The 23505-nt window shown below is 38.7% G+C and overlaps 4 protein-coding genes across 4 annotated transcripts; 2 read left to right on the top strand and 2 right to left on the bottom strand.

The window, feature by feature from the left end:
- Nucleotides 1–10: 10 nt before the first annotated feature.
- LOC108104925 lies at nt 11–6357 on the bottom strand. The gene is made up of 3 exons (XM_017211277.2): nt 5920–6357; nt 4833–5150; nt 11–2736 (listed from the first exon to the last, which is right to left on the bottom strand). The coding sequence occupies exons 1-3, from the start codon at nt 6001–6003 to the stop codon at nt 1270–1272; spliced, it is 1869 nt and encodes a 622-aa protein (XP_017066766.1). The 5' UTR covers nt 6004–6357; the 3' UTR covers nt 11–1269.
- On the top strand, nt 2779–4820 carry LOC108104927. Its single transcript, XM_017211279.1, has 3 exons — nt 2779–3914; nt 3988–4199; nt 4262–4820. The coding sequence occupies exons 1-3, from the start codon at nt 3030–3032 to the stop codon at nt 4497–4499; spliced, it is 1335 nt and encodes a 444-aa protein (XP_017066768.1). The 5' UTR covers nt 2779–3029; the 3' UTR covers nt 4500–4820.
- A 507-nt stretch (nt 6358–6864) lies between the features above and the next one.
- LOC108104931 (autophagy protein 5) lies at nt 6865–15919 on the top strand. The gene is made up of 6 exons (XM_017211284.2): nt 6865–7105; nt 7177–7276; nt 7360–7465; nt 7951–8176; nt 8270–8375; nt 15212–15919. Exons 1-6 carry the CDS (start codon nt 6953–6955, stop codon nt 15328–15330), a joined length of 810 nt encoding a protein of 269 aa, XP_017066773.1. The 5' UTR covers nt 6865–6952; the 3' UTR covers nt 15331–15919.
- Nucleotides 15920–19473: 3554 nt separating this feature from the next.
- Nucleotides 19474–22831, bottom strand: LOC108104932 (alpha-protein kinase 1). Its single transcript, XM_017211285.2, has one exon. It carries the CDS (start codon nt 22240–22242, stop codon nt 20146–20148), a length of 2097 nt encoding a protein of 698 aa, XP_017066774.1. The 5' UTR covers nt 22243–22831; the 3' UTR covers nt 19474–20145.
- Between the last annotated feature and the right edge of the window lie 674 nt (nt 22832–23505).

The raw sequence follows: 23505 nt of genomic DNA, 5'->3' as shown, positions 1-23505 counted from the left end.
CTCATTTAAATTTAAGTGGTTTGATTTTGTTGGTCTTTATTTACACAATAATAGTTTGCAGACACAAAAAATAATAATTACAATAGTCATAATCGTAAACGTAATGATAAGTAAAAAAAATGATTTATTTCAAGTAATATGTAAGTCACAAGTTTTCGTTTTGGTATTTTTTTTGTGTTCGTTTTTCGATTTGTTTTGATTGTTCGTGTTTTTTTTTTTGTTTGTGACCTTTACATAAAACTAAAAAATGTCGTTTACAACGATCCTGGCATGAGAACTCGAACGTGCATGGGTTTTTCTCTTTATATTTGTTTTTTTCTTTTGGGTTATAAGAGGAGGTGCAATTAAAAAAAAACTCTTAAAAAACCTACATATTTACAGTCTAAGATTGAACAAAATTAGGGGCCAACTGTTGTTTTGGGGACATTTTGGAGATTATGGCATTAAACCGATTGTTCCTATGGCTGTTTTTATCATACATTTATCATACAAAAACGTATAGGAATTATAATCGAGGGATTTTCTATAACCGATTTATATATGGCAACAAAAAACCTTGAGAGGACCGGTCGGAAAAACGGAAACAAGTACAATTTCGGTGTATTAAAAATCTAGTTTCATTAAATATACAATACATATATTTAGCACAAATCGCATACACATTTTGAAACTTTTCGTTACGTCCAGAGAATTATATTTAATATAAGATTTTCGAGTGCAATCAAGTGGCGGGCAGTGCTGGCTAAAATTTAACAGTTTCACAATTAACAATACAATCACAGATTACGAATTTAACATAACAAAAAATTGAACGATTCGAATGGTTTTTTTTTTTTTTTTTTTTTGGCAGGGCGGAGGAAGGGACAGTTTTTGGGATTTGGAGATTCGGAGCACTCCCTTCCCTCGTCTTCTAGCCTGTTTTTGTTTGTTTTTAATTTCTATTTTCTTTTTGTAGAACTGTAAGGCACTCGGCAGTCTCTTCTTTTTCACTTATTCTCAAAATTAATGGAAATATTCAGTTACTGGCTTGTTAGTTTTCAATATTTGAAATCTTTTTATAAAAAAAAATTTAGAATTATGAAAGGAAATTATAAGTTAAGACTGTTTGAAATAATATTTGCCTGGGGGCTTAGATTGAAAACAATTTTTTTGGTCAAATAAAACATGGATTATCACCTCCTGGTCCACCCCAAACCCCATTGCACCCGGTTCGATCCCAGGATCTCTGGATGCCCGCCCGATCCCTACTCCCAAAAATCCTCAGATCTTTCACACTCGCTTCGGTTTGCTGACGATTGTATAGTTAAGGCCATTATAGCTGCGATGATCGATGGCAGCTGCATCGAGGTTGCTTTTGTTGGCTGTGGCATTGTTAATGTTGCCACTGCCGCCACTGATGTTACTATTGGAGATTCCTAGATTATTATTGTTGTTCGTAGTACTACTGGTCTTTCGCAGCACCCCGTAGCCAAGATGGCTATCATCGGCCTTACGGAAACTTTCCGTATCAGGACTAGCGATCAATTCGTATTCATTGGGTGAACTGCAACGGTTTCGATTACCTGGCAGTGTGACATTCACAATGGTCTTGTAGCCACTCGATGTCTTATTGTTCGGAGATAGAAAATCCAAACGATCATAATTGGAATCACCGATGGAAGTCGCACTTGTACAACCCTCACCAATATCAATGTCTATGATTTTGGGTGTGTTCGGAACACTACAGGTGGATTTTGTGACCGATCGCTGGCGTACAAATTCTGAGGTATCGCAGAGTATTGGCATACGTTCACAGTGCCTAACATCGCCCACGCCCCTGGTGCGCCACGCCTCTGTTATATTCTCGATGCACTCGTAATCCCGCTCTGGTGGCGGCGCCTTTGGGGCGCTCTCATTTCGCAGCGGCAAATCAGGCGGTAAATCGGGTGCAATATCTGGCAGGTTTATCGGTTCGCCTTCCAAAGGTTTCAATATCACCGAACTGTTCACGTCTGAGGTGGCGGATGGCGAGGATATCGTCGTTATGGCCACAGGCTCATATTTCACAACGTTCCTGTATTTATCACAATGGGTTGTTGGGCTGACTCCACCCGGTTTGCGTGGAGGTTTATTGGGAATGTGTTTACTGTTAGTGCTGTTGCTGCTATTTGCGGGTACAGATAGTGTGATTCCACCGGAAGAATTTCCTCCACCACCCGCTGTAGCTCCAGTTCCTACACTGCCACCAGCCGAAAAGTTGTTTAGCGAATCGTTGGAACTAATAAAACCCCTTAGGGAAATGCAACTTTGCGTTGAATTTATCTCGAATTCTCCACCATGGGGATTACTCGATGGCGATGGTGGCAGGGGACTTCGCGAACCGGGTTCCATGCCAGCAGCCGCACTAAATTGATTTTCACCGCACTCCAAGGTGCTCAGACTATCGCCGCTAATTAGTTTCTTCATCGATTTCATTTTGGCAGACATGCAGCGGAATACCTCCTGCGGATTGGTATGATCCAAAGTGAAAACACCTTCGCCGGTGGTGCATTTTCTGCCAGCCTCGAAAGTGAACTTACCATCCCGATAGCCGTACTTCCTTATAAATCGATACGGCCACATGGCAATTATAGCACCCATATCCTCTGATTTCAACTGAAGTTCAGTGGGTGTCATCTGGAGCATATAGGTCTTGGGTTCGATGCAGCAACGAATGGAGGCCTCTGAAGGAATTAACGTGATGATAAAAAGGCCATCCTGCAAAGGAAAAATGGAGAGTTAATAATGAGGAATTGTATATTCATAATTAACATATATAATATGTAATATATTCTACCTTGGAAGCACTTAGTTTTCATATCTATATAACCAACTCAAGTTCTGAACTATCCTCAGTCAAAATAGTTGGCATTGCTTTTTAAAACAAATTGAAAATTGTACAAGTTTTATACATTGCCTACAGCCATTGATACCATTTTTGTGATATAAAGTTTTTCAAGTATTTTTCTATTCAAAATTCAAAGTTAAAAATTAAAACTTTTAGAAAAATTATGTCTGAGATTTTAGAGAATCAGAAGGAAGACAATGAATCGGACGAAAAGGAGCTTAAGGTGCCAAACGAAAATGATTACAACCATTTCACAAATAGCGCCAGTAGCACCGATCTGTTTTTTGAAAATTCCATGAAGCTGCAATACGAACTGCCTTTGCCCCTTGAAGAACCCTTTGACCTCCGAGTGGGAAACTTTGATAATGTTCTTGATCAAATCAATGGCGTCAATAGAAATTTGACAAAAAATCTAATGCCGATGATATCAGTTAGTCAAGTGGAATGCTTATTGGATCCGAAGGGAACCAAGAAGTCGGCATTAGAACAAGCCTGGTTTGATTCTCCGGGAACACCACGTTCATTTCTTGCTGAAGAGATGATGACTTTATTGAAAACTAGCATAAAACCCAATTTGACAGTTATAGTAGAGGGAAAGTATTTTAGGTGCCACTCTATGGTTCTTGGATTGCTATCGACCCTCTTCCATCGCCAGGATTGGGCCCATACACATATTTTCCAGCTGCCCTCATCGATAATTACCGCCCGAGCCTTTGCTTCCATGTATCGTTGGGTTTTGGAGCCATGCGATCATATGTCCTTCGATCTCCTATTGGAGATTTTCTACGCTTCCCGTTTCTTCGGTTGCCAAGATATCATCGACAATTTATGGAATGGAGTCGATGAAGGTTCTCGTACTCCGGAAGGAGCATTATACTTATATATAGGCAGCATTAAGCTAGGACTTCATCTAGAGGAGAGTCTGCTATCGCGATTGGGCAGTATGTTTCTTCTATTTGTCGGTAGCCAGGAATTTTTGCTTCTCGAGATGAACACAGTAAAGAGATTCCTAGATTTGCCCTCACTGGCTGTTAACTCGGAATTGGAGGTGGGTTTTATCTAATTATTTGTTTAGCTTTTTTGGATATAATTCATCGTTAACAACTGTCTAATCTCTTTAGGTTTTTTATTCCTTAATAATTTGGCTGAATTACAAGTGGCCACAGCGTAAAGAATTCGCATTTAATATGATAAGTGCCATACATTTTGACCTAATGCCTTTCTTGTTCCTAATGGCAATTGTAGGTGAAATGAAATGTGGTCCTCCAGTTATCCAAATGTTGCTGACTAGTCCGGAAATTCGAGTGCAAGCTTTTGAATCCATGAAAAAAATGTAAGTTGCGATCAGTTAAGGCTTAAATACGGATCATCAATTGTTAAAAACTATTCCAATAGAAAGAAATATAAGTATAGGTATCTGGGACGTTTTGGGGATTTTTCCCGCAACTGGATCTACGACTATCGAGCGCCCCATCATCATGGGGTTAATTGCAAGCAGATTCAGTACTACGAATTAGACTCTTTTTTGAGTTATATTAAATGGCTGCAGACCGCTGGTATAAATCACTTGCTCGCTGTACGTGCCATTGATGATCCCAAAATAAGATGCTGCCCATTCCACGAAAGACCTTAATTTGTATGTAATCTAGCAATTAAAAGGTCTAGGAACTTGTAATATAATCCATCCAACTTGAGTTTTATAAGTGTGGTTTGTGCAATATATTAATCTGGTTACACAGAAAACCTTCACTAAGAGCTGTATCAGACAATTTATGGGTTCTATAAAATGTGAATTTCTTGGCAATTTTTCTGCATTAACGTTACTTTAACATTCACAGATCATTTTAAATAGAATGTGATAGTTTTAAACTACTATAAGATTCGAAATTAATTATTGAAAATCACATCCCCCTTTCATCGACACACCCCTGTTAGTTTTCGGGTTTAATAAAATGTGATCACTCACAAAAGAGCTGCAGTACAGGTCATTGTCCTCCTCGATGGCCCCAATTCCGACCGATTGTGAAGTGTCGCAAAAGGCCACCGTTTGGAGGGCGGTGATCCAGTCCTTCAGCTCCTCCTCGCTGCTTGTGCTCAATGTCAAATTAACATGTCGTTTGACGATATGGATAAGGCGATCGGGCGGTGGTTCCTGCGTGATCTTCACACAATTCTCAAGAGTGAAGATCTTCGGGTTGCGATCCTCCTTGCTTTCGCACATCTCCAGTCGGGCTATACCATGACGACTGGCCTTGAATAGCAAACAGTAGCGACTGCATGCTTTCTGCAAATGAATGAACTTAATTAGATTTCATTACTAACATTAATATTACTTAATAACTATGCATAAGTAGAGCATAGATTCTGACTTACATAATGGGATTAGCCCTTGACTACTCATCAATCAACACCTAACCGCCCCGACCCCCCAATCCACCACCACACACACACACACACACACTTTTTGCAAATCCCACTATTTCCCCTTCTCCCCCTAGTTTACTGCTGGCTCAAGAATTTCCTGTCGCACATAAACACAAATACCATGAAATCGTATGAATCGCCAGCTGTGTGTGCCATCTGAAACTCCAACATTTGCGGTCAAAATACTAGCACTCCATAAAGCTTTATTTTATGTACATTAAACAATTTTCACAACTTTGCTAAATCATTTTGAATTATGTTGATAGCATTAATAAACAAAAAAAATACTGTTTTCTGTGATTTTGTTCCTAAAAATCAAGTATCTAAAACAATATCAATGTTGACAATTATTCTTTGTTGACCATAATTGTATGTTGTCGGCCCCATTCTCGCTCTCCCTTTCTAGCGGGCATTCTCTCTCTCACTCTCACTCCCACAGTGGACCTCATTTGTATGCAACAAGTATGCAAAAGAAAAACACATGCACAAATAAGTCCTGTTTGGTTTATCGACAACTACGCACTTGTAGAAAACTACCAAAATAAAAAACTCTTTATAACTTAGTAATAATGGAAAGAGTTGGGAAAACACCGATATAGTTGAGAAACGAATAGGAAGATTTTCCATACCTTTTTCGAGATGCGATTTAGCGAAAATCCAGTTTGGGTCGGCACATTAAGATATCCAGCCAAAACAGGTATTTCAACATCCATTCTGTGCACCACTCCTCCACCTCTCCTCTCCTTCTTCCCACTCTCCTTCTCTCTTTCACCCTCCTTCGTGGATCTTGCTCACACAATGCGCCTCCGATTCCGAACTGCTGTTGTTGTTGCTGCTGCTATTGGAGTTGGCTCTATGGGAATTCTGGAGTTTTCCCTTAATTTATCCGATCATTTGCCTTTTACGATACTTTCGCGTTCAGTTTTTGTTTATAACTTCATATTTGAGATCACATCACATTATCGCAAATTGCAAAGATTCGAATTTTGAAAAACGCAGCCGCAGCACAAATATAAAAATGCGAGCAGAGCCACCACAACTTTATTTATTTATGTGCTGAATGGTTGCATTTGATGGCGGCAATACAAATCGATATATTGCAACGATCGATAGGTGTATGTAATTAATAATCTTACTTTTTGTGCTAGTTTTGGGGGACATATAAAATCTAATTGGTTTTATTCATTTATGGGCATATATATTTTTATTTTGATGAAAAATTGGCTTGTTTTTCGAAATTGCGTCCAAATTACATGGAAGCTATAATTTGAAATATATTTGAAAGTCCGGTAACTCTGTTAAAGTCGCACCGGCTAACAAAAAATCTTTCGATAGTACAGAAATGCCAACTCGTTTGCGAAAGTGCCATTGCTGTTATCGAGTGTTAGCGATTGGCGGCTATTTAAATAATAAAAAGTTCATTACAATTTTTATTTGATTTAGGTTTATTTAAATTATTTTTTATTACGCTTTCGAATAACAAAATGAAATATAGTGCACGTTTGAACTGAAGTGAAAAAAATGTCGATATTGCTTATTAAAAAACCAGGGCTGGTCAAAACATTTGTGGTAAAAACAGTAACCGACCATCTGGTAACACTGCAAGTCTTATAGTGCAAAAAGGAAATATAATTTAGTCAAAACAAAAGCGAAAATAGGAGTATGGCCCACGACCGCGAGGTGTTGCGAATGATCTGGGAGGGTCAGATTGGTATATGTTTCCAGGCGGATCGGGACGAAATCGTGGGCATAAAGCCAGAGCCCTTCTATCTCATGATATCGCGACTGAGCTATTTGCCACTGGTAACTGACAAGGTAAACAATTTATATACTTGGTATATCTTTATCAATATAAGATCTATGATAATCTCCATGTGACCTTATAGGTTCGCAAGTATTTCTCCCGCTATATAAGCGCTGAACATCAGGATGGTGCTGTTTGGTTCGACTTCAATGAAACGCCCCTGCGACTGCACTATCCAATTGGTGGGATTTACACTCATGCGATGATATATATATCATGACATTCTTATTGATCACTAATGGTTATTCTTTGAATCGCTGTTCAGGTGTCCTCTATGATCTTTTGCATCCGGAGGAGGACGGCACACCGTGGTGCCTCACCATTCACTTCTCTAAGTTTCCCGAGGACACGCTCGTCAAGCTCAACTCCAAGTATTTATACAAAAAAACAAAATCATTTTGAAAAGCTAATTCCTCTAAACAACGACTTTATACCTTGCAGTTATAATACAGCTTTTACTAGGTTATTTTAGTTACTAAATCCGGGTCACTGAAAACCTGTCTTCCAACATATAATATCATGGCCAATTAGAGTCCGTTTATAAAATGTTATACCTTATCAATTTTTTGGTAACGCTTAGTGACTTGTTTAATGTTAAAAACATAATGAAATGAATCCACAAATTAAAAAGAAATGTATATAAACTTTCCAGCTTACGCTGATCAATAATATTCATAAATTTATGGTTTTAGCTAGAAATTATAAAATATATAAACGAAATTATTATAATTGCAAGGGCTTTAAAAACGTTATGGAATTATTATATTCATAATGATTTATATAAAAGGCTTGAGAATTGTTCTTTATATGTTTATATTTTAACTGGTAAAGTGTATTAATAATTCATATTATTTAGGGAGCTGCTGGAATCGCACTATATGTCCTGCCTGAAAGAGGCAGATGTCCTAAAACATCGTGGTCTAGTAATATCCGCAATGCAGAAGAAGGATCACAATCAACTTTGGCTGGGATTGGTCAACGACAAGTTCGATCAATTCTGGGCGGTCAATCGAAGGCTAATGGAACCGTACAGCGATCAAGAGTCCTTCAAAAACATTCCCCTGCGAATCTACATCGATGATGTGAGTGAAAACCCAAAGATCACATAATTTCAGTTCAGTTCAGCTTAAACTGATGGATTTTCCGCTTCCTTTTTTCTAAATTTTTATTAATAGGACTTTACGTACACCCAGAAACTGATTTCACCGATCAGCGAGGGCGGACAAAAGAAGAGTTTGGCCGACCTGATGGCCGAATTATCGACACCTGTGCGCAAAGCGGGTGAGTTCGGAATTTTCGATTTAAGACTTTAGAACTGGCGGCTATCAATTACCACAGGCACTCTAAAATGAAAATGAAAAAGGAAAAACAAAAAGAAAAAGAAGAAAAAAAAACGAAACCCAAAGAGTCTGTAAGGAAAAATGAAAACGAGAAAACCCATTGTCTGCGCAGACGCAACGTCTCTTGGAAATTAGGGAAAAGGTGCCAGTCAGTCTGGCATGGCCAAGTGCATGTCTGTCTATCTATCTGTATCTCTTTCTGCTGACCCACCCGTCTGACTTATTTATTTTTCTAATGAATAACACAAACGAACCGAACCGAGCCGAGCCGAGACGAAAAATCCGCCCTGAGCGGCACTCTCCAACAATCATTGTTCAATTCATCAATGTCCTGTCTGAACAAAAACTCAAAAACAAAAAAAAAAAGATACAAATAAAAATGGAAGATAGAAAAGGAGATTCTCTCGGGCTGAATACAATGCCCCCGGGGTGGAAAAGCGACGCAGAGCGGATCGGATCGGAACGGATCGCTTTGCCCATTTCGAACTAGCCTGGCCAATAATATGCTCTGTTTCCCTCTAGCTCGTTGCATTTTCCTTGGCCATTCAAAGGAATGAACAAATTTTTTGTCTGCCAACTGAAAATTCTCGACAATGAAAATGTGCGTGTAGATTTTCGTGGCAATAACAACTGCTATCAATGTAGCAAATGCAACAAAAAAGCAACATCAATTGATCAAAAAATAATATCCAAAAAACCATAAGCGAATTTGAAACAAAACAATGTTGCTGCCATTTAAGATACAATTTTAAATACATTGACATGTGCATATTATGGTAACTAGTGGTGCAATAAGAAATAAAACTAAATTTATATCAATTTAATATGCAACATCAGAGGAAACATCTTGGAAAAGCATTTGTTAAAAAGTCAGTAGAAGCAAGCAAGCAACCTAGGCAACATTCTCGGACATCCCCAGCAACAGCTATAAATAGTTACAAATTATTATAAGTAGATAAAAACTTAATAGCAATAGAACCTGTAACATCAAAGAATATCCCGAGCAACAGCACTTACAAATGCCACAGAAATACACCAGCAACAGCAACAGAAACTGTCAAAAGACCTGCAACCTGCAACAACAGCAACTGTCTGTTAAGGGGCAGCAATAGAAAATGCCACACATTGCTGTTGACCTGCCGCGCCGGCGACAAGATCAGCACGCACGAACCAGAGCGAGACAGCAGGAACAGAAAGGGAGACAACACTATAGAAAGAGATACATAGATGTGTTGCTGGACGATAGAAACTTGCAACGCGCACAACACACTGCAAACCTCCCACTCCAGTGGCTTAGGTGCAATAATAGCATTGGGAATTCCAAAGACGGACAAAAGGCGGAACTAAATACCTGCGGCTGGGATTTACGAATTATATTGTGAGGGTTTTTTTTTTTTTTCGTTTCGGGAACCACTTGGATATACGTAGCTAGTGCCTATAGAGCTCACCATGCATCCATCCATCCCATTCAGACCTAGAGAGAGCGGAGATCCCTCCAGTGTGTGTGTGCATGTCCATATGTTTCAGGCTGGTTGGGTATTTCCCAGGTGTCCCGATCTCGATGTCGATCTCTCGTTTCGAGTCGTGTCCTTTGGCTGCTATGGTTCTTTATGCACCATACACCATGCACCATGCACCCTAGTGCGCTGGCCAAGGTGTGAAATCTTTATTTGCATGCTTATAGAGGGCCTTCTCGGCACACTTGATGATCCCAAGGAATTTCCCATTCGAAATGTGAGAGATTTCCAACGATCCTAAACAATTGTCGATGGTTGTCGATCAACACGTATTTTCCCTAAGGTCATTCCGGCACTCTGATGATGGTTGTTATATAGTAGTGTTGTCCTTGGCGAAGGATTCATACTAGGATTCAGATTGATATTCGGATTCGGTAAAGGATTTATCGGCTTCTTTTTAGCCACACGCCTGGCTTAAATGGGCCATCTAATGGAATCCGATGACTAGAAATGACTAGGTGGATTCCCAAAACTCTAAGGATCGCAAGATCGTGATAGAATGGTTGTTATTTTGTCGGGATTTCGGTTATGCTTATGCCATGGCTTTAAGGGATGTCAATTCAATGAAGGGCTCCCTTATTTATGTTTAATGTACATATGAAAGAATATTTAAGGTACATAAATAGATACAATATTCGCATTGCCTTAGGATCAGATTCCTCCTATACGATCTCTTTTGGATACTCCCTATGCCTTTCCATTTCCTCATTTAACCCCCACCATTCTCTTTTTTTTTCTAGCCCCCCCATCCGTAAATTTTTTGCATTTTTGAGTACACAAATCGGAATTGAAATCAAACAGAAATGCATTCAAAACATGATCAATTTGTTGGCCCGGTCTTTTTTTCCTTTTCATGAAACTTGTGATGAGATGGGGGGCAAGAAAGACCAAAGAGAGAGGATGAAGAGGAGGAGGGGGGGAGCGATGGTTTGGATAACGATTGCACGTATTTGTGGTGCGTGCATTTTCATAGAAAATCGTATTTAAATTAAAATGAAATTCAAATATACAATGCAGTCGGGTATCTGAGTTTTCAGTCGGAACGTGGAAGGTTCAAAGTAGATGCGATTCCAAGAAATCAAAAAAGAAGAAATACGAACAGAATAAAGACGAAAGAACAAGCGGCAGAGGAAGAATCTAAGACGCGTCAAAAATAAAAGAAACGCATTTTTTTGGGCTTTGCCTTTGGCTCCTGCTCCTTCTATCTCTCTCTCTCTCTCTCTCACACACTCTCTGTTTATATCTTGCTCTCTGTCTCTTTTTCTCTCATTTAGCTCCTTGTGCATCGGCATTCGCTTCATTTGTTGTTGCTGCTTTTATGATTTGCCGCCGGCAGAGACGCCAACTGCGCTGCCGTCACCGGAAAGAAGCAACAAATAAATGCAAGTGGCTTTCAGTATTGCCAGGCTTTGAAAAGTTTCGGCATTCGAAGAGATTTTAAAAACTATTGTGAGCAAAATACGTTTCACTAACTTCAGTTTTATGTCCTAGTCTTTGAGAAACTTTGGTTTTTTTTTTTGGAAATAATCTTTACTCATTACAATGTCTACTATTTCTATAACTATGTAAATCTTTTATTTTCTGTGTATTGTATAGCTTTGGCTTGAAAAAGCTATAACTGGCTGAACTGCTATAGCGACGTTTATATATTATATGTATGTATGCGTATGTGTATGCAAGTATTTGGCATGCTGGCTGTATTTGTATTTGTAGGGTGCTCTCGAATGTGTGAAAAGGAAGTTCTGAGATATCACCTCCGCTTATTTGTATTTACACCTTCGCCGGCACCTCGTCGCCCTGGCTGGCCCCTCTCCAATGTTTTTCCAACTCCTCTTCTCATTTCTCCCCCTCCTTCGTTCCACATTTTTCTTATTTTCTGTATTTTTTTTTTTTTTGTTTCGCTGCACTCCGACAAAACTCCGGTGAAAACGGCGGCGCACGGAAATCGCACCTCAATGTTTATCACTTTTTGCTTCTCTCTTTCTTGATCTCTCTTTTACTCCTTAGCCAAACCTCCTGCCCCCCTCCTCTACCATCGCTTGTTTTCGCTCTCCCTCTTACTTGGTCTTTCATCGGGGCATTTGCTTAGTCCCATTTCGACACATTTTTCGTTTGCATTTCGTCAATCAGACAAACAATACAAATACAAATGCCAACCTGCAAAATGCAACCTGCACAATGGACATGTATGGGTGTGTAGCCATGAGTGCTTGCAGGTGTGTTTGTGCGACAATTGGCGTTGCCACGCCCCGCTTTTTGGGTGGGCTGAAGATATGTGTGCGTGTGTGTGTGAGTGTTTGTGTGTTGATCTTCACAGCATCATTATTTAAATTTACCTTTTTTTTAACACCCGGTGATCATCAATCATACTTCATTTAAAAGATCCCAAAATCTAAAGGAAAACATTCAAATGAATTCGAAAATGTTTCTCTGAAAGGCCTATGAAGTTACATTAAAAATGATTATTTTTATAATTTGGTTTTAAAACTACTTTGTATGTAGTTAATTGAGTTATTTTTTGATATATAAAATTGGAAATCCAATTATTAGACATTTATTAATGCTATATTGATACTTTGTTGAAATGTTTTAACCAACAAGGATTGGAAAACATCTTCGTTTCTTTGGGCTGACTTCCTGCCCCCCAATTTCCCCATTTTCTTATTTGTTTGTTTTTTTTTCTTGTCTGCTTGATCGGCCATAATCGGGTGCAATCTTCAGTTCACAATTCAACTGCACCGTCAACGAAATTCGATTTGATTTCTTTTCGCTAAACATCCGCAATCCCACCATATCACCTCTCTCATTGCCCCTTTGATCGTAATAATTTCCTTACTTTGTAGCTGGATGAAAATAAACCGAAATTAAAATTGAAATTATGGGGCCCCAAAAAATACAGAAAAAGCAAGAAAAAGCCCAAAGAAAGACAGACAAACAAAAGGCAAAACAATTGATTAGCACTTTTCGATTTCGCACTCTTTTTCTTATTTCTTTTTTTTTTTTTAATGGCGTCACTGAACTGCAAAAATTGTCTTTTCCCCAAATGCAATTGGGAACGTTTGGAATTGTGAAACAGAGATAGGTGTGTTGCTTTTTTTATTTCCATTTTTTATATACTCGTTTTTTAATGGCTTTATAGAACACAATCTATTAAGTGATTATAATGATTGGGGCGCCTTATCAGATCGATGAAGCGTTGTTATTTTTAGCCATGAGCTAGGCGGTGTCGTTCGTTCTGTCATCGCCACCACCTTCTCCTCCTCCACCACCACACCACGACCACCTCCTCACCCACCGATCCCTCTTTTTTCCACGCTGACGATAATAAAAATGGGATCAATAAATTTTCAGACTGTTTGGCGCCACTCTCGTTCTTGCTTCTTCTCTCTTTCACTCGCTGCATGTCTCTCTTTCTCTTTTGGGTGACCGCACACAATTACACATATCATTAAGATCATAAGTATATATATAGATATATTTATATATATACATCTGCGGTTCGGTCTATTTAATAGTTTATGTCGTTTGGGTTGGTTTCCAATGAAAGATTTATGATCTCTTTGGCGCTTTGGAGCTGTCTTTCCTTTTGGGTTTTAAGAGTTTCTCAAATCGCTGGATATATTGGCGATTGAACGATACCTTGAGTGATATTACCTTTAATTGGTTAACAGTTTTATTTTTTAGAACTATAAAATTATATACATATATATATTTGAATGAGATAGGAATTTTATATAAAGTTGGGTGAAATCTACATGATTAAACACGATCGGTCATTAAAAAGTTTTACTATAAAAGTATAACGTACGTTTCATAAGCAATCTTTGGAACAATCCTAATACTTTAACCAATCGATTCACTGCCTATTATTTCCCATCCTCGAAACAATTCGATTATTATTATTTTTGGGGTAGCGCCATTAGCTTGGTCATTAAACTCGTGACTTGCCCAACCGAAACGGATCGAAATGGAATGGAACGGTGTGTAGTGAGTAGTATACTATACTATATAGTATATATATGAATATAGTATAGCTATAGAGCTATGCGGCCTACTTGAACTCGCGCCCCGTTGCACAAATCTTATCGCCACCGCCTCCCACCGCCTGTAATCAGCCATTATCAGACCATCCACTCTCATACACATTCCATATCTGCTGAGCATGCATATGTATGTATTTTATATCAAATATATATATGTATATGTAGCTGATATAGAGCTTCGATCGGGACGTTTCGCCATAACCACCGAACGATTGGCAATCGCAAGGCATCGAGAATTGGCGATCAGCAATCTATAATTACAATTTTATATGCTAAAATTAAAAATGACGAAATTTGTCACGATTGGTACTTCCAAAAAAAAAAAAAAAAGAAGAAAGAAAAGAAAACACACTTATTGATAAGGCGCTAAACTCTGATTTCCAGGCGAGTCAAATTGCTTTCTGCTATTCTTTTCGGTGTCTATAATCTTTATAGCTTGCAAATTGATCATGATCAATCCCCTCAGAATATATATATAGAAGCCACTGAGATGGAGGCTTATCAGTGTAAAGTAATCGATGGCTAATCTCATTCATTATAATATACAGTATAGCTATATGTAGAGACTTCATATCAGTGCTGTCTCTCATTAATGAAATATTGATTGCCGAGTTCTTTTACATAATGAACGTTTTAGTACGCCTTTTAATGGGTATTTTATAATGCGTAAATCAATCCTTTGGTAAAGTTATAACCTTTTTTCAAGATTAAATAATCTTTAAGATTTCCGGTTTCCAATTTGGCCATTGTATAATAATACGAATCATTTAGTGATAAGCGATATTGTTTAGTCATTGTAAAAGACTGGCATAAAGTCTATTTGAATTTTATATTATAGGACTATATGCAGGCGGCATGGTTCCTTTGAACTTTAAATGATCTCATTAAGTTTTATGAAGATCGATTATGTTTGTAAACTACTTTTGGCAGTCTTAAGAAATGATCGATAATATGATCAAGTGTGGGTTAGCACAAAGCACAAAGATAGCCTTTTCTTTTTTTACATTAAAACCAAAAACTTAAGTAATTTATAAATAAAATAAATCCTATTATGATCCTTAGAAAAATAAATAAAATATATTATTAAGGAGATACCTTAAAGCCTTGAATAAGGAAAGGTTAGCAATTGAAGTGAGTGATCTTTTTTAGAGTGCCAATTTGTTAGGTTATGTTTAGTATAATTTGATATAGTTTAACTTTAATATTACTATTTCCAGTTGGTTGCCGCACCCATGGCATCGATCTTCACGAGGAGACCCAATTACAATGGATGTCCGAGCACCTAAGCTATCCCGACAATTTTCTGCATTTATCGGTCGACTACAAGGATGTTTAGCGCTTTATCTATATGTATATATATATGTATACTCCATATATTCTATGTTTTTGCCCAGTCCGTGAGTGTATGAGTGTTCAAGTGCATCCATATGTGCGTTTTTTGTGAGAATTTTCGCGCTGTTCTATTTTTCGATTCCAGCAAATCCCAGGGCGATCCTCTGCGATCGATTAAAGTCATATATATATATATATATATATATATATACATGTATATATATACAAACATACGCCTAGTTAAGTAAAATGTACGATATATGCCAGCATTTAAAGGAAGCGAGCAGCGCAAACCAAACGATTACTGGAACTACCCACTAACTAGTAATATCAACACACATACACACTTCTATACATATATATATAACTTTATACAGTCGTGCACTGTTTTTTATTTCAAAGCACTACCTGTTAGCTTAAGTTGCGATAAATTTACATGAAATTAATATAGTCTTATGTTCAATTCTGTGTATTTCATAAATATTTAGGTTTTTTATTTTTAAATATTATTAACAAACATCACGCAACATTAATGATTTAAGCTATTTAGTATTGACTAAATCAAAAATATATATACGAAAGTTATGATAAAACTTGTTATGACATTTTATTTTGTACGAGTAAAGGGAAGAATCTTCACTGTACGAATATATTTTAGCGGATGGATCGGTAGATCGTTGGCTGGCAGTGTTCATCGATCAACTAGCATAAGATACATTTAAGCCGCCGGAAACTGGACAAGCCCTAGGCAAAAAAAAGGTTATCAATTTTGGTGGCAATTTATCCGCCTGTCAAGATACTGCCCAAAATTGAAAATTGGGTCTGGATGGGTCTACTGGTAGTACTATATCTGATCTTTTTTTTTTATTTAATAATTGTTTTGCTACCCAGCGGACCTTACACAATATGTTTTTGACCAACCCCGAGTATCGGCGATCTTCATATTAGTTTCCTTTATTTGAAGAGCATCGATTTGCAACTGTCAGGGAAATGTATAAACACATAGTCATAGTGATCTATAATTAGTTAACGCTTTTGCACCACTTGAAAATGATTTATTTGATTGTTATTTGTATCGTTTGTCTGAGCACGTTCGTCAGAATGAGTCCAAAAATAAACTTAAAATCTGATAAAAAAAAAAGATAGGCAAGCCAAATTAAAATCAATTTTCTTATTAATTATTAGTTCACATGGCTTGTATGGGTTAAGGGGGTGTATATTTAGCTCTAGGGAAAGTGAAGGGGTTAGCATTATCGAAAATCTGATGGAACCATTGATGGATGCCTTTGGCTGTCTGCGGTTTTGAGTGATCAGGGATCATGGGTATGGAAAAGCTTATGTTAAAGCTATAGTGGTAGATTTTTGTATATAATAATGTTAAGTAAAATATCTTTTAAGATTACAGATCACTTTTCTGCAACATTTCTTATTACTTATTTTGTATATTTTTATTAGTTTAAAAAGATAACTTATTCATCCATGTATGTGGAGTGATTTCTGTGCATTTTAGTTTAATATTTAAAATAAAACTTAAGACTAGTTTTTCCGATTTCAAAAATTTTACTTTATGCCACACATTTGGAACCTAAAGAAAACCAAAAAGTAATACCCAACCGATTGGTACAGTTTAGAACCAAACAAATTCATATAACAGAGATTATGTCACGATTTTCGATCGGATCGCGCGAGAGTCGTTCCTTGTGATTACATCACACGGTCCGCAAAACTCGCTTGATCAATAACAAACTATATAGGTGAATATATATATATATATATATAATATATATCTGGCCATCTGCAAAGCACTCGAGATTCGGGACTCAGGTGAATTCTATTTGCCGTGCTATATGTCTTCTTCCCCTATTTACTTTGTAAATTTTTTGGCTGGCTGCAAATCAAAAAAAATATATATATAATATGTTTTTGTTACGTCCGAACGATCGAAATTTGTCACGTGGCATGAAAGGCAACAACAACAAAGAGCACACATTTCTGGGAGGTAGAAAAAAAGGCGAGCAAAAGTTTACACGGCAACCCGATTCGAAGAAAACAACACGAAAATAAATCGAAAATTTAGCAATCATCTGTGGTTCGCGCTCTTCCCTCAAAAACTGTATATTTTTCTGCCATAAGGTGTACCGATCTTTAGCTATTAGGAGGGGTATTACTTTTTAGATGATGTTTCTTAGCTTAAAAGGGAATTATAGGTTATATTTTGTGCTGAAGTTTCTTTCCTTAAAGATACTCTTTCTGAAGCTTTTTTTGTCACCAATCTGAACTGTGGTACTTCAGGTTCTTATTCCAAATCATTTCAACTTTGATTATATCTCCCATGGTAGTTGATTTTATATTCCTCTAAAATCAATCACCCCGTTCTGATTCCTCGCCCTTTCTCTGGCTTAACTTGAGTACGTGGGAACCTGAACGATCAAATAGCATAGATGCCAACAGTTCCGATCTCTTAGCAACAAGCCCACCCTTTCATACATAGAGACAAATATTAAGTTTTATTTCTTAGTTAAATTAAGATTTGAATCAAAGTATTTTACAAAATATGATATTTCATGACCATGCATTTTTGAGAAACATTAATTACAATCTACAAAAACTAGTAAATTGGAAGCCATGTATAGATTTTCTTTCCGTGCATGACTAGGGTATCCCATGGGGTCTGCAATCGTTCTGTCCGTCTGTTTTTGTCCGCAAATGTCGCAAAAAATTCTTTGGCAGTGATCACTTGAATTTCCTTTATTTTATTTATTTATTTTTATTTTTTTTTTTTTTTTCGTTCTGCAGAAGGGAAAACGCGTCAAAGTGAAAAACAATGAGTATGCCGCTCTGTCTCGAGAACTTAAACCCAACAAAACCTATTCAATCTGATCCGATACGATACGATACGATAGCTGGCGATGGTGATGTGGTGCTGGTGCTGGTGCTGGTGCTGGTGGTGATGCTGATGTAGATCGCCGTGGTGCTGAATGCTGTGGCTCGGGGCTCGTGATTGGCGCACACACATTGGCAAACGAGAGCACTTTATTTTTAAACGTTTTAAAAATACGATCATTATAGAATTTGCGGCTTAGTCATACCCCGCCGTTGAAATGTGCCAAGCGAATTTGACCAGAGACCGTGTTGCTTCAGTTGGGGGCAGGGGGGCGATGGGTGGTCTATAGATTAGGGGGAATGAGGACTTGGGGGCGTGGCACAATTTAGTCGAAATGAAAAGCTCCTAAAAAGCCTTAAGCTATGCCCTGACTTACTTGACAATCCATGAGTTGTCACAACGAAACAACATACACATTTTGAATGGCATGAATGAGATCAAACGGCGATTGGTTCTATAAATGGGGGTTCTAAGACCCCCAGAAAGCAGGAAATATCGATGTGATTCAGTCGGAAATCTTTAACAAGCTCATCTACTTTAAGAACTGTCTATGTTTAAAGATTAAAATGATGAAAGATCAGGCTAAAGATCAGTAAGAAAGTGTTTCCATAGAAATTTGTAAACGCAAAATAACCAACTGATCATCAAAGCTTAGGTGTTCCATTATCCATATTATAAAAAAAGAAACATGTTATGTATTCCTTTAATCCACAGAGCCATCTGAAAATTGAAATCTCCACGCGAATTCCCAAACCAAATAAAATGATAAAACCAGTTCAATTTAAAGTTTTTTTAGTTTTCTGTTGGTAATTTAATCAATTCGTTTTGTAGTTGGTTTTGTTTTGTTGTTGTTGTTTGTTGGTTTTATGGTAACAAAATTATTGTTGTTGTTGTCAAATGTTATATATAAAAATACTGATTTTTATATATTTATGTATATATATCTCTCTATGTATATGCGCTTCTTTCTTTCTCTTTTAAATAGGTTCATTCAATTTTTCCCTTGGCAATAAAAAAAAAACGTTATCCTCTTGTTTGTATATAAATATATTGTATATATGTATATGGTATATATATATAATTATAATTAACTTTTTTTTTTAGATTTAACCCTTAAATTTACATTTAATTTCTTGCTCTCGTTTGTGTTTGTAAATATATATATTTATTAATATTCATTAAGCTTCAGTTTTCAACAATTTTATTAAAATTTTGTTTTGTTGTTTGTTCATATCACAAGAATTTTCAATTTCCAAATTTAAAAAAAAAAAAAATATTTATATATGTGTGTGTGTGTGTTTATTGTAAAGGTGTATGTGTGTGTGTTTGTATTTTGTTTCATTTTTAAAGCTTTACTCTTAACAATTTTCTCAGTTTTTCCAGTTGCAGTTTTCACATTTTTCTCTCCTATTTACTTCACACAATCCCCCTTGCCCCTCATCTTTTACAAATTAAATTTAGCGTTGAAATTCTTAAGTTAAATTAAATTGTTTCGCCTTGTTTTAGTATTCCCTTTTCCTTTTGTTTTGTACAATATTATTTACACATTCTAATTAAAAAAGGAAAAAAGGGAATAACTAAACTTAAGCTTTAACTTTGTTCTTAGAAGGTATCCAAAAAAAAAAAAATAATAATCTTTAACCTAAGGTTGGGGAGTTTTTTTGTTTTTGCTGATATGCTTGGAAGATATATGTTTTCGCTTTCTTTCTCTCTCTCTCGCTAGCGCTTAAAGTGTAGAATTTAATATATATAAAATAAACTTAGTTGGTAAAGCTAGAAGACAAGAAAAAAAAACGCTTTTTTTTAAACTTAAATATGGCTTAGGGAACTAAAAGGCCAGGCCCAGTGACTGCCATTATAACATCCGATTGGTGGGATTGCTGCTTGCTTAGTTGCTATTGTGTGTGTGTGTGTGTTGTGTATTTGTTGTGTTCTTTAGGCCACCAGGGTCATGTTTGCGGGCGCAGTATCCGCCACAAGGATTAGTGGTCGATTCACGGATGTGCTCCTCGCATTCGTTAAAGACTCCTGATCCAGCCAGCGTTGCAGGTGTTGCTGATGTTGCAGTTGATGTTGCTGCTGTTGCTGCTGCTGTTGCTGCTGCTGCTGCTGCATATACATCAGATTGTCGTTGTAGACGGCATGCAGCTGGAGATTGAGACTGTAGTTGCTGCCGCTGTCGCTGTAGGTGGATGAGCTGCTCTCGTAACCGGAAACGGGCGATCCTTTGGGGCAACAGAAACCGGTGGGCGAGAGGGCGGGCGCCGAGAATGGGCTAAGGGGCGAGGTGGCTTTGCTTGAGCTGCAGTTATCCTGAAATTGCTGATTAGGACTCCCGCCGCCGACGGGAAATGTCTGCTGTTGCTGTTGCATAGTGCTGGGGCATTGAAAGCTAGTGGTAGAACTACCAGGCGATAGACAACCTCCAGGATATGGATGATTGCTCCAGATAATGGGATCCCTTTGTTCGTTGATTACCGCTGGTTTCTTTTTGAGACGACGTTGCTTCTTGTCAGCCGCATCCTTGGAGTCTACTTCATCGTCATCGGCATCACGGTATTCGTCATCATCTTCGTGTTCATCCTCGCCAGCTCCCTCATCCAAATCCTCTTGCTGCTGCTGGCGATGTTCCTGCTCCTCATCATCGTCCAGTAAATAGGGCTTGAATAGCTTGACCTGTTTGGAGGGCACTTTGCGCTCTTCTGGCTGCTCTGTTTCCACATCCACTTCGACATCCTCGTTTTCCGTTTCCGTTTCGGGTTCCTTCTTGATCACTTCCTCTAGCTTACTAATCTTATCGGGTTGCATAGGATTGGTGATGACCTTACGTTTGCGGAAAGTGAGATCCACGCCCGATGGATCCTTCTCGTTCAATTGCATTTGACGACGGGCAGAGGATCCGAGAGATAAATCCATGGGTGCAGGTGTGGCTACGGCCTCCAAACGATTCTCCAGATAGCCATGGTTATGATGTGGATGATGATGATGATGGTATGCATAGGGCATGTGTGGAATGTGACTGGCTGATGACGAGGATCCCGGGGAACCGCTCAGAATTGGCACTTGTATTGGCACTTGGTTGCTGTTGCAGTTGCTGCTATTATTGCTGTTGTTACAACTACTGTTGTTGCTGTTGCTGCTGCTGCTGCTGCTGCTGGCGGGGATTGCTGTTGGTGTGGAATTGCCATTGCTAGTAGTGGCCATGGCGGCGGCAACAACAGCGGCAATTTTTGCTGCGGAAAGGACATTAGAGGATCCTTGACTGCTGCAATTTGAGGCAATATTTCCAGCTGCTTGTGGCTCCTGTTGCTGCTCCTGCTGCAACTGCTGCTGCTCCTTTTGATGATGCAGTTGTGGATGCATTGCCACCGGGACATGTAAATGTGGATGGGCGGCCAGGGGGTGTGGCACCATGCCATTGGTCGCCAACAAATGATGGGCGGCATGATGATGGGCCGCTGCTGCAGCTGCCGCCGCTGCAGCTGCCGCCGCTGCTGCTGCTGCATGATGATGATGGGCGGCATGGTGATGGGCAGCGACATGATGATGGGCAGCAGCATGATGATGTCCATGCCCAACAGATGCGGCATGATGATGATGGAGCTGATGTACCAACGGATGATTCAACTGATGGAACACCTTGACTGCCGGTGTCGGTGATACCGATTGCTGCGGGAGAAGTTGCTGCTGTTGTTGTTGTTGCTGTTGTTGTTGCTGCTGTTGCTGTTGCTGCTGCTGATTGTTGGCCACTGAAGAGCGCAAGTTTGATTCGCATTGCAACCATTTTTGTATTTGCCGGCGGTGTATATTGTATTTCCTGGCCGTGGCCCTTTGATTGCCCTTGCAATCGTTATCATTGCGATACGATTCCAAAACTTGCAGTTTAAAATGTGGCGTAAAAATGCGGCGACTGCCCATTTTGGGACTGCCAGAAGAATTGTTATTACTTGTGGAATTCTCTGAAGAATCCTTGGGCCGTTTGAAACTCAAAGCTCCAGAGCCGTTTAGCTGTTCGCTGCTGCTGCTATCCATTATGGTTTTTTGACTGTTTTTTAAGTGTTCTTTATTCAGTTTTTCTTCTGAACAATTCTTCTTTGTAAAGTATATATATACTTTGTTGTGGCAAACAAAAAATGTAGTATAAAAGTGTGTTGCTCTTGTTGTAGGTAGTAAGTAGTGTTATGTGCTTTTGTTGTAGCTGTTGTTGCTACTTGCGTGCGACGCTTGCGCTTTCATAACTCGCGATCTGGCAGCTCTGTCCCCAAAGCAGCGACGTCGACGTCGACTCGCACACAGACGCACACAAACACTCGCCACACAGATACTTTTGGAGTTTATATGAATGATAAAAATCGACTGAAAATCACTTTTAAAATTCCTCTTTTTTTTCAAAAAATATCTTTATATATGCATTTATTCAAAACACAGTTAAAAAAATAATGTGTAAGCACTAAACGTTTGTGTGTTGTTGTTTGGCTGGCTATTTCTTTTTTAGTCTTCTTTTAAGCTACTTCGTACGTTTTACTACGCTCTTCTCATAACTCGCGTTTGCGATCCGCACGGCAAGGAATCCAAAACACAATTGTTCTGCCCTCGGCGTTCTAGTTCGAAGATACGTTCTAGACTGCCCCGCTCTGCTGGCGTCACTGCCGGCGCCGCCGTCGACAGCGTTGAGTTCACTCCAACATACACACACACACGCATTCGCTGGTGCACACATACGTAAAGTGCCTGCCTGTCTGCTGTGCTCTGCTGCTAATGCCGCTGCTGCTTCTGTTGTTGTTTGTGTGTGGGTGTTCGTGTGCGTGCACAAAAAGAGAGTAATCAGAAAGAGAGAAAACGCGCGCGCTAGAGAGCGCAACCACAAGAACAACAATAACGGCTAGCAGCATGGCGCTGAGCATTGTAGACAAACTGACGACAATCGTGTCGCGAGGTGTCTGCCTTTCCATGTGTGCGTGTGTTTCAAGAGTGCGAGCAAGATGCGAAATACCCGTTCGCTGTTGCGGCGCTTTTGTTGTTGCTGCTGTGTGCACGGTGGGACCGAATGTTCGGAACAACCCATTCCCCTTGCCCGTCAAGCCCCATCCCTTTTGCGATTGCGGCGGAGCCACTGCCACAGTCACCCGAAGACTGACTAACTGAAAAACACCGCAAATGACACAGTGGGGCCAAAGCAAGAAATGTTAAGGCATTCCTAAATAAATAAATTTCTTACTTATATTATAAATTGGAAAAATAACATTGCTAACTTAATGTTAACAAAGAAATTTAATAATTTATCAAATCAGTTTA

The sequence above is a fragment of the Drosophila eugracilis genome, unplaced genomic scaffold (genome assembly GCF_018153835.1).
Source record: "Drosophila eugracilis isolate 14026-0451.02 unplaced genomic scaffold, ASM1815383v1 contig_2147, whole genome shotgun sequence".
Lineage (NCBI taxonomy): Eukaryota > Metazoa > Arthropoda > Insecta > Diptera > Drosophilidae > Drosophila > Drosophila eugracilis.
Note: the sequence above shows the minus strand (reverse complement) of the source record. Positions and strands in the feature narration are given on the sequence as shown.

Coding starts and splice junctions, on each gene's coding strand:
- LOC108104927 (XM_017211279.1), top strand. CDS start 3,030: ATGTCTGAGATTTTAGAGAATCAGAAGGAAGACAATGAATCGGACGAA. Junction 3,915..3,987: donor CTGTTAACTCGGAATTGGAG/GTGGGTTTTATC, acceptor TAATCTCTTTAG/GTTTTTTATTCCTTAATAAT. Junction 4,200..4,261: donor TTTGAATCCATGAAAAAAAT/GTAAGTTGCGAT, acceptor CTATTCCAATAG/AAAGAAATATAAGTATAGGT.
- LOC108104925 (XM_017211277.2), bottom strand. CDS start 6,003: ATGGATGTTGAAATACCTGTTTTGGCTGGATATCTTAATGTGCCGACC. Junction 5,151..5,919: donor TAAATCGCATCTCGAAAAAG/GTATGGAAAATC, acceptor ATTCATTTGCAG/AAAGCATGCAGTCGCTACTG. Junction 2,737..4,832: donor ACCTGTACTGCAGCTCTTTT/GTGAGTGATCAC, acceptor TTTCCTTTGCAG/GATGGCCTTTTTATCATCAC.
- LOC108104931 (XM_017211284.2), top strand. CDS start 6,953: ATGGCCCACGACCGCGAGGTGTTGCGAATGATCTGGGAGGGTCAGATT. Junction 7,106..7,176: donor TGCCACTGGTAACTGACAAG/GTAAACAATTTA, acceptor GTGACCTTATAG/GTTCGCAAGTATTTCTCCCG. Junction 8,376..15,211: donor GACACCTGTGCGCAAAGCGG/GTGAGTTCGGAA, acceptor TACTATTTCCAG/TTGGTTGCCGCACCCATGGC.
- LOC108104932 (XM_017211285.2), bottom strand. CDS start 22,242: ATGGATAGCAGCAGCAGCGAACAGCTAAACGGCTCTGGAGCTTTGAGT.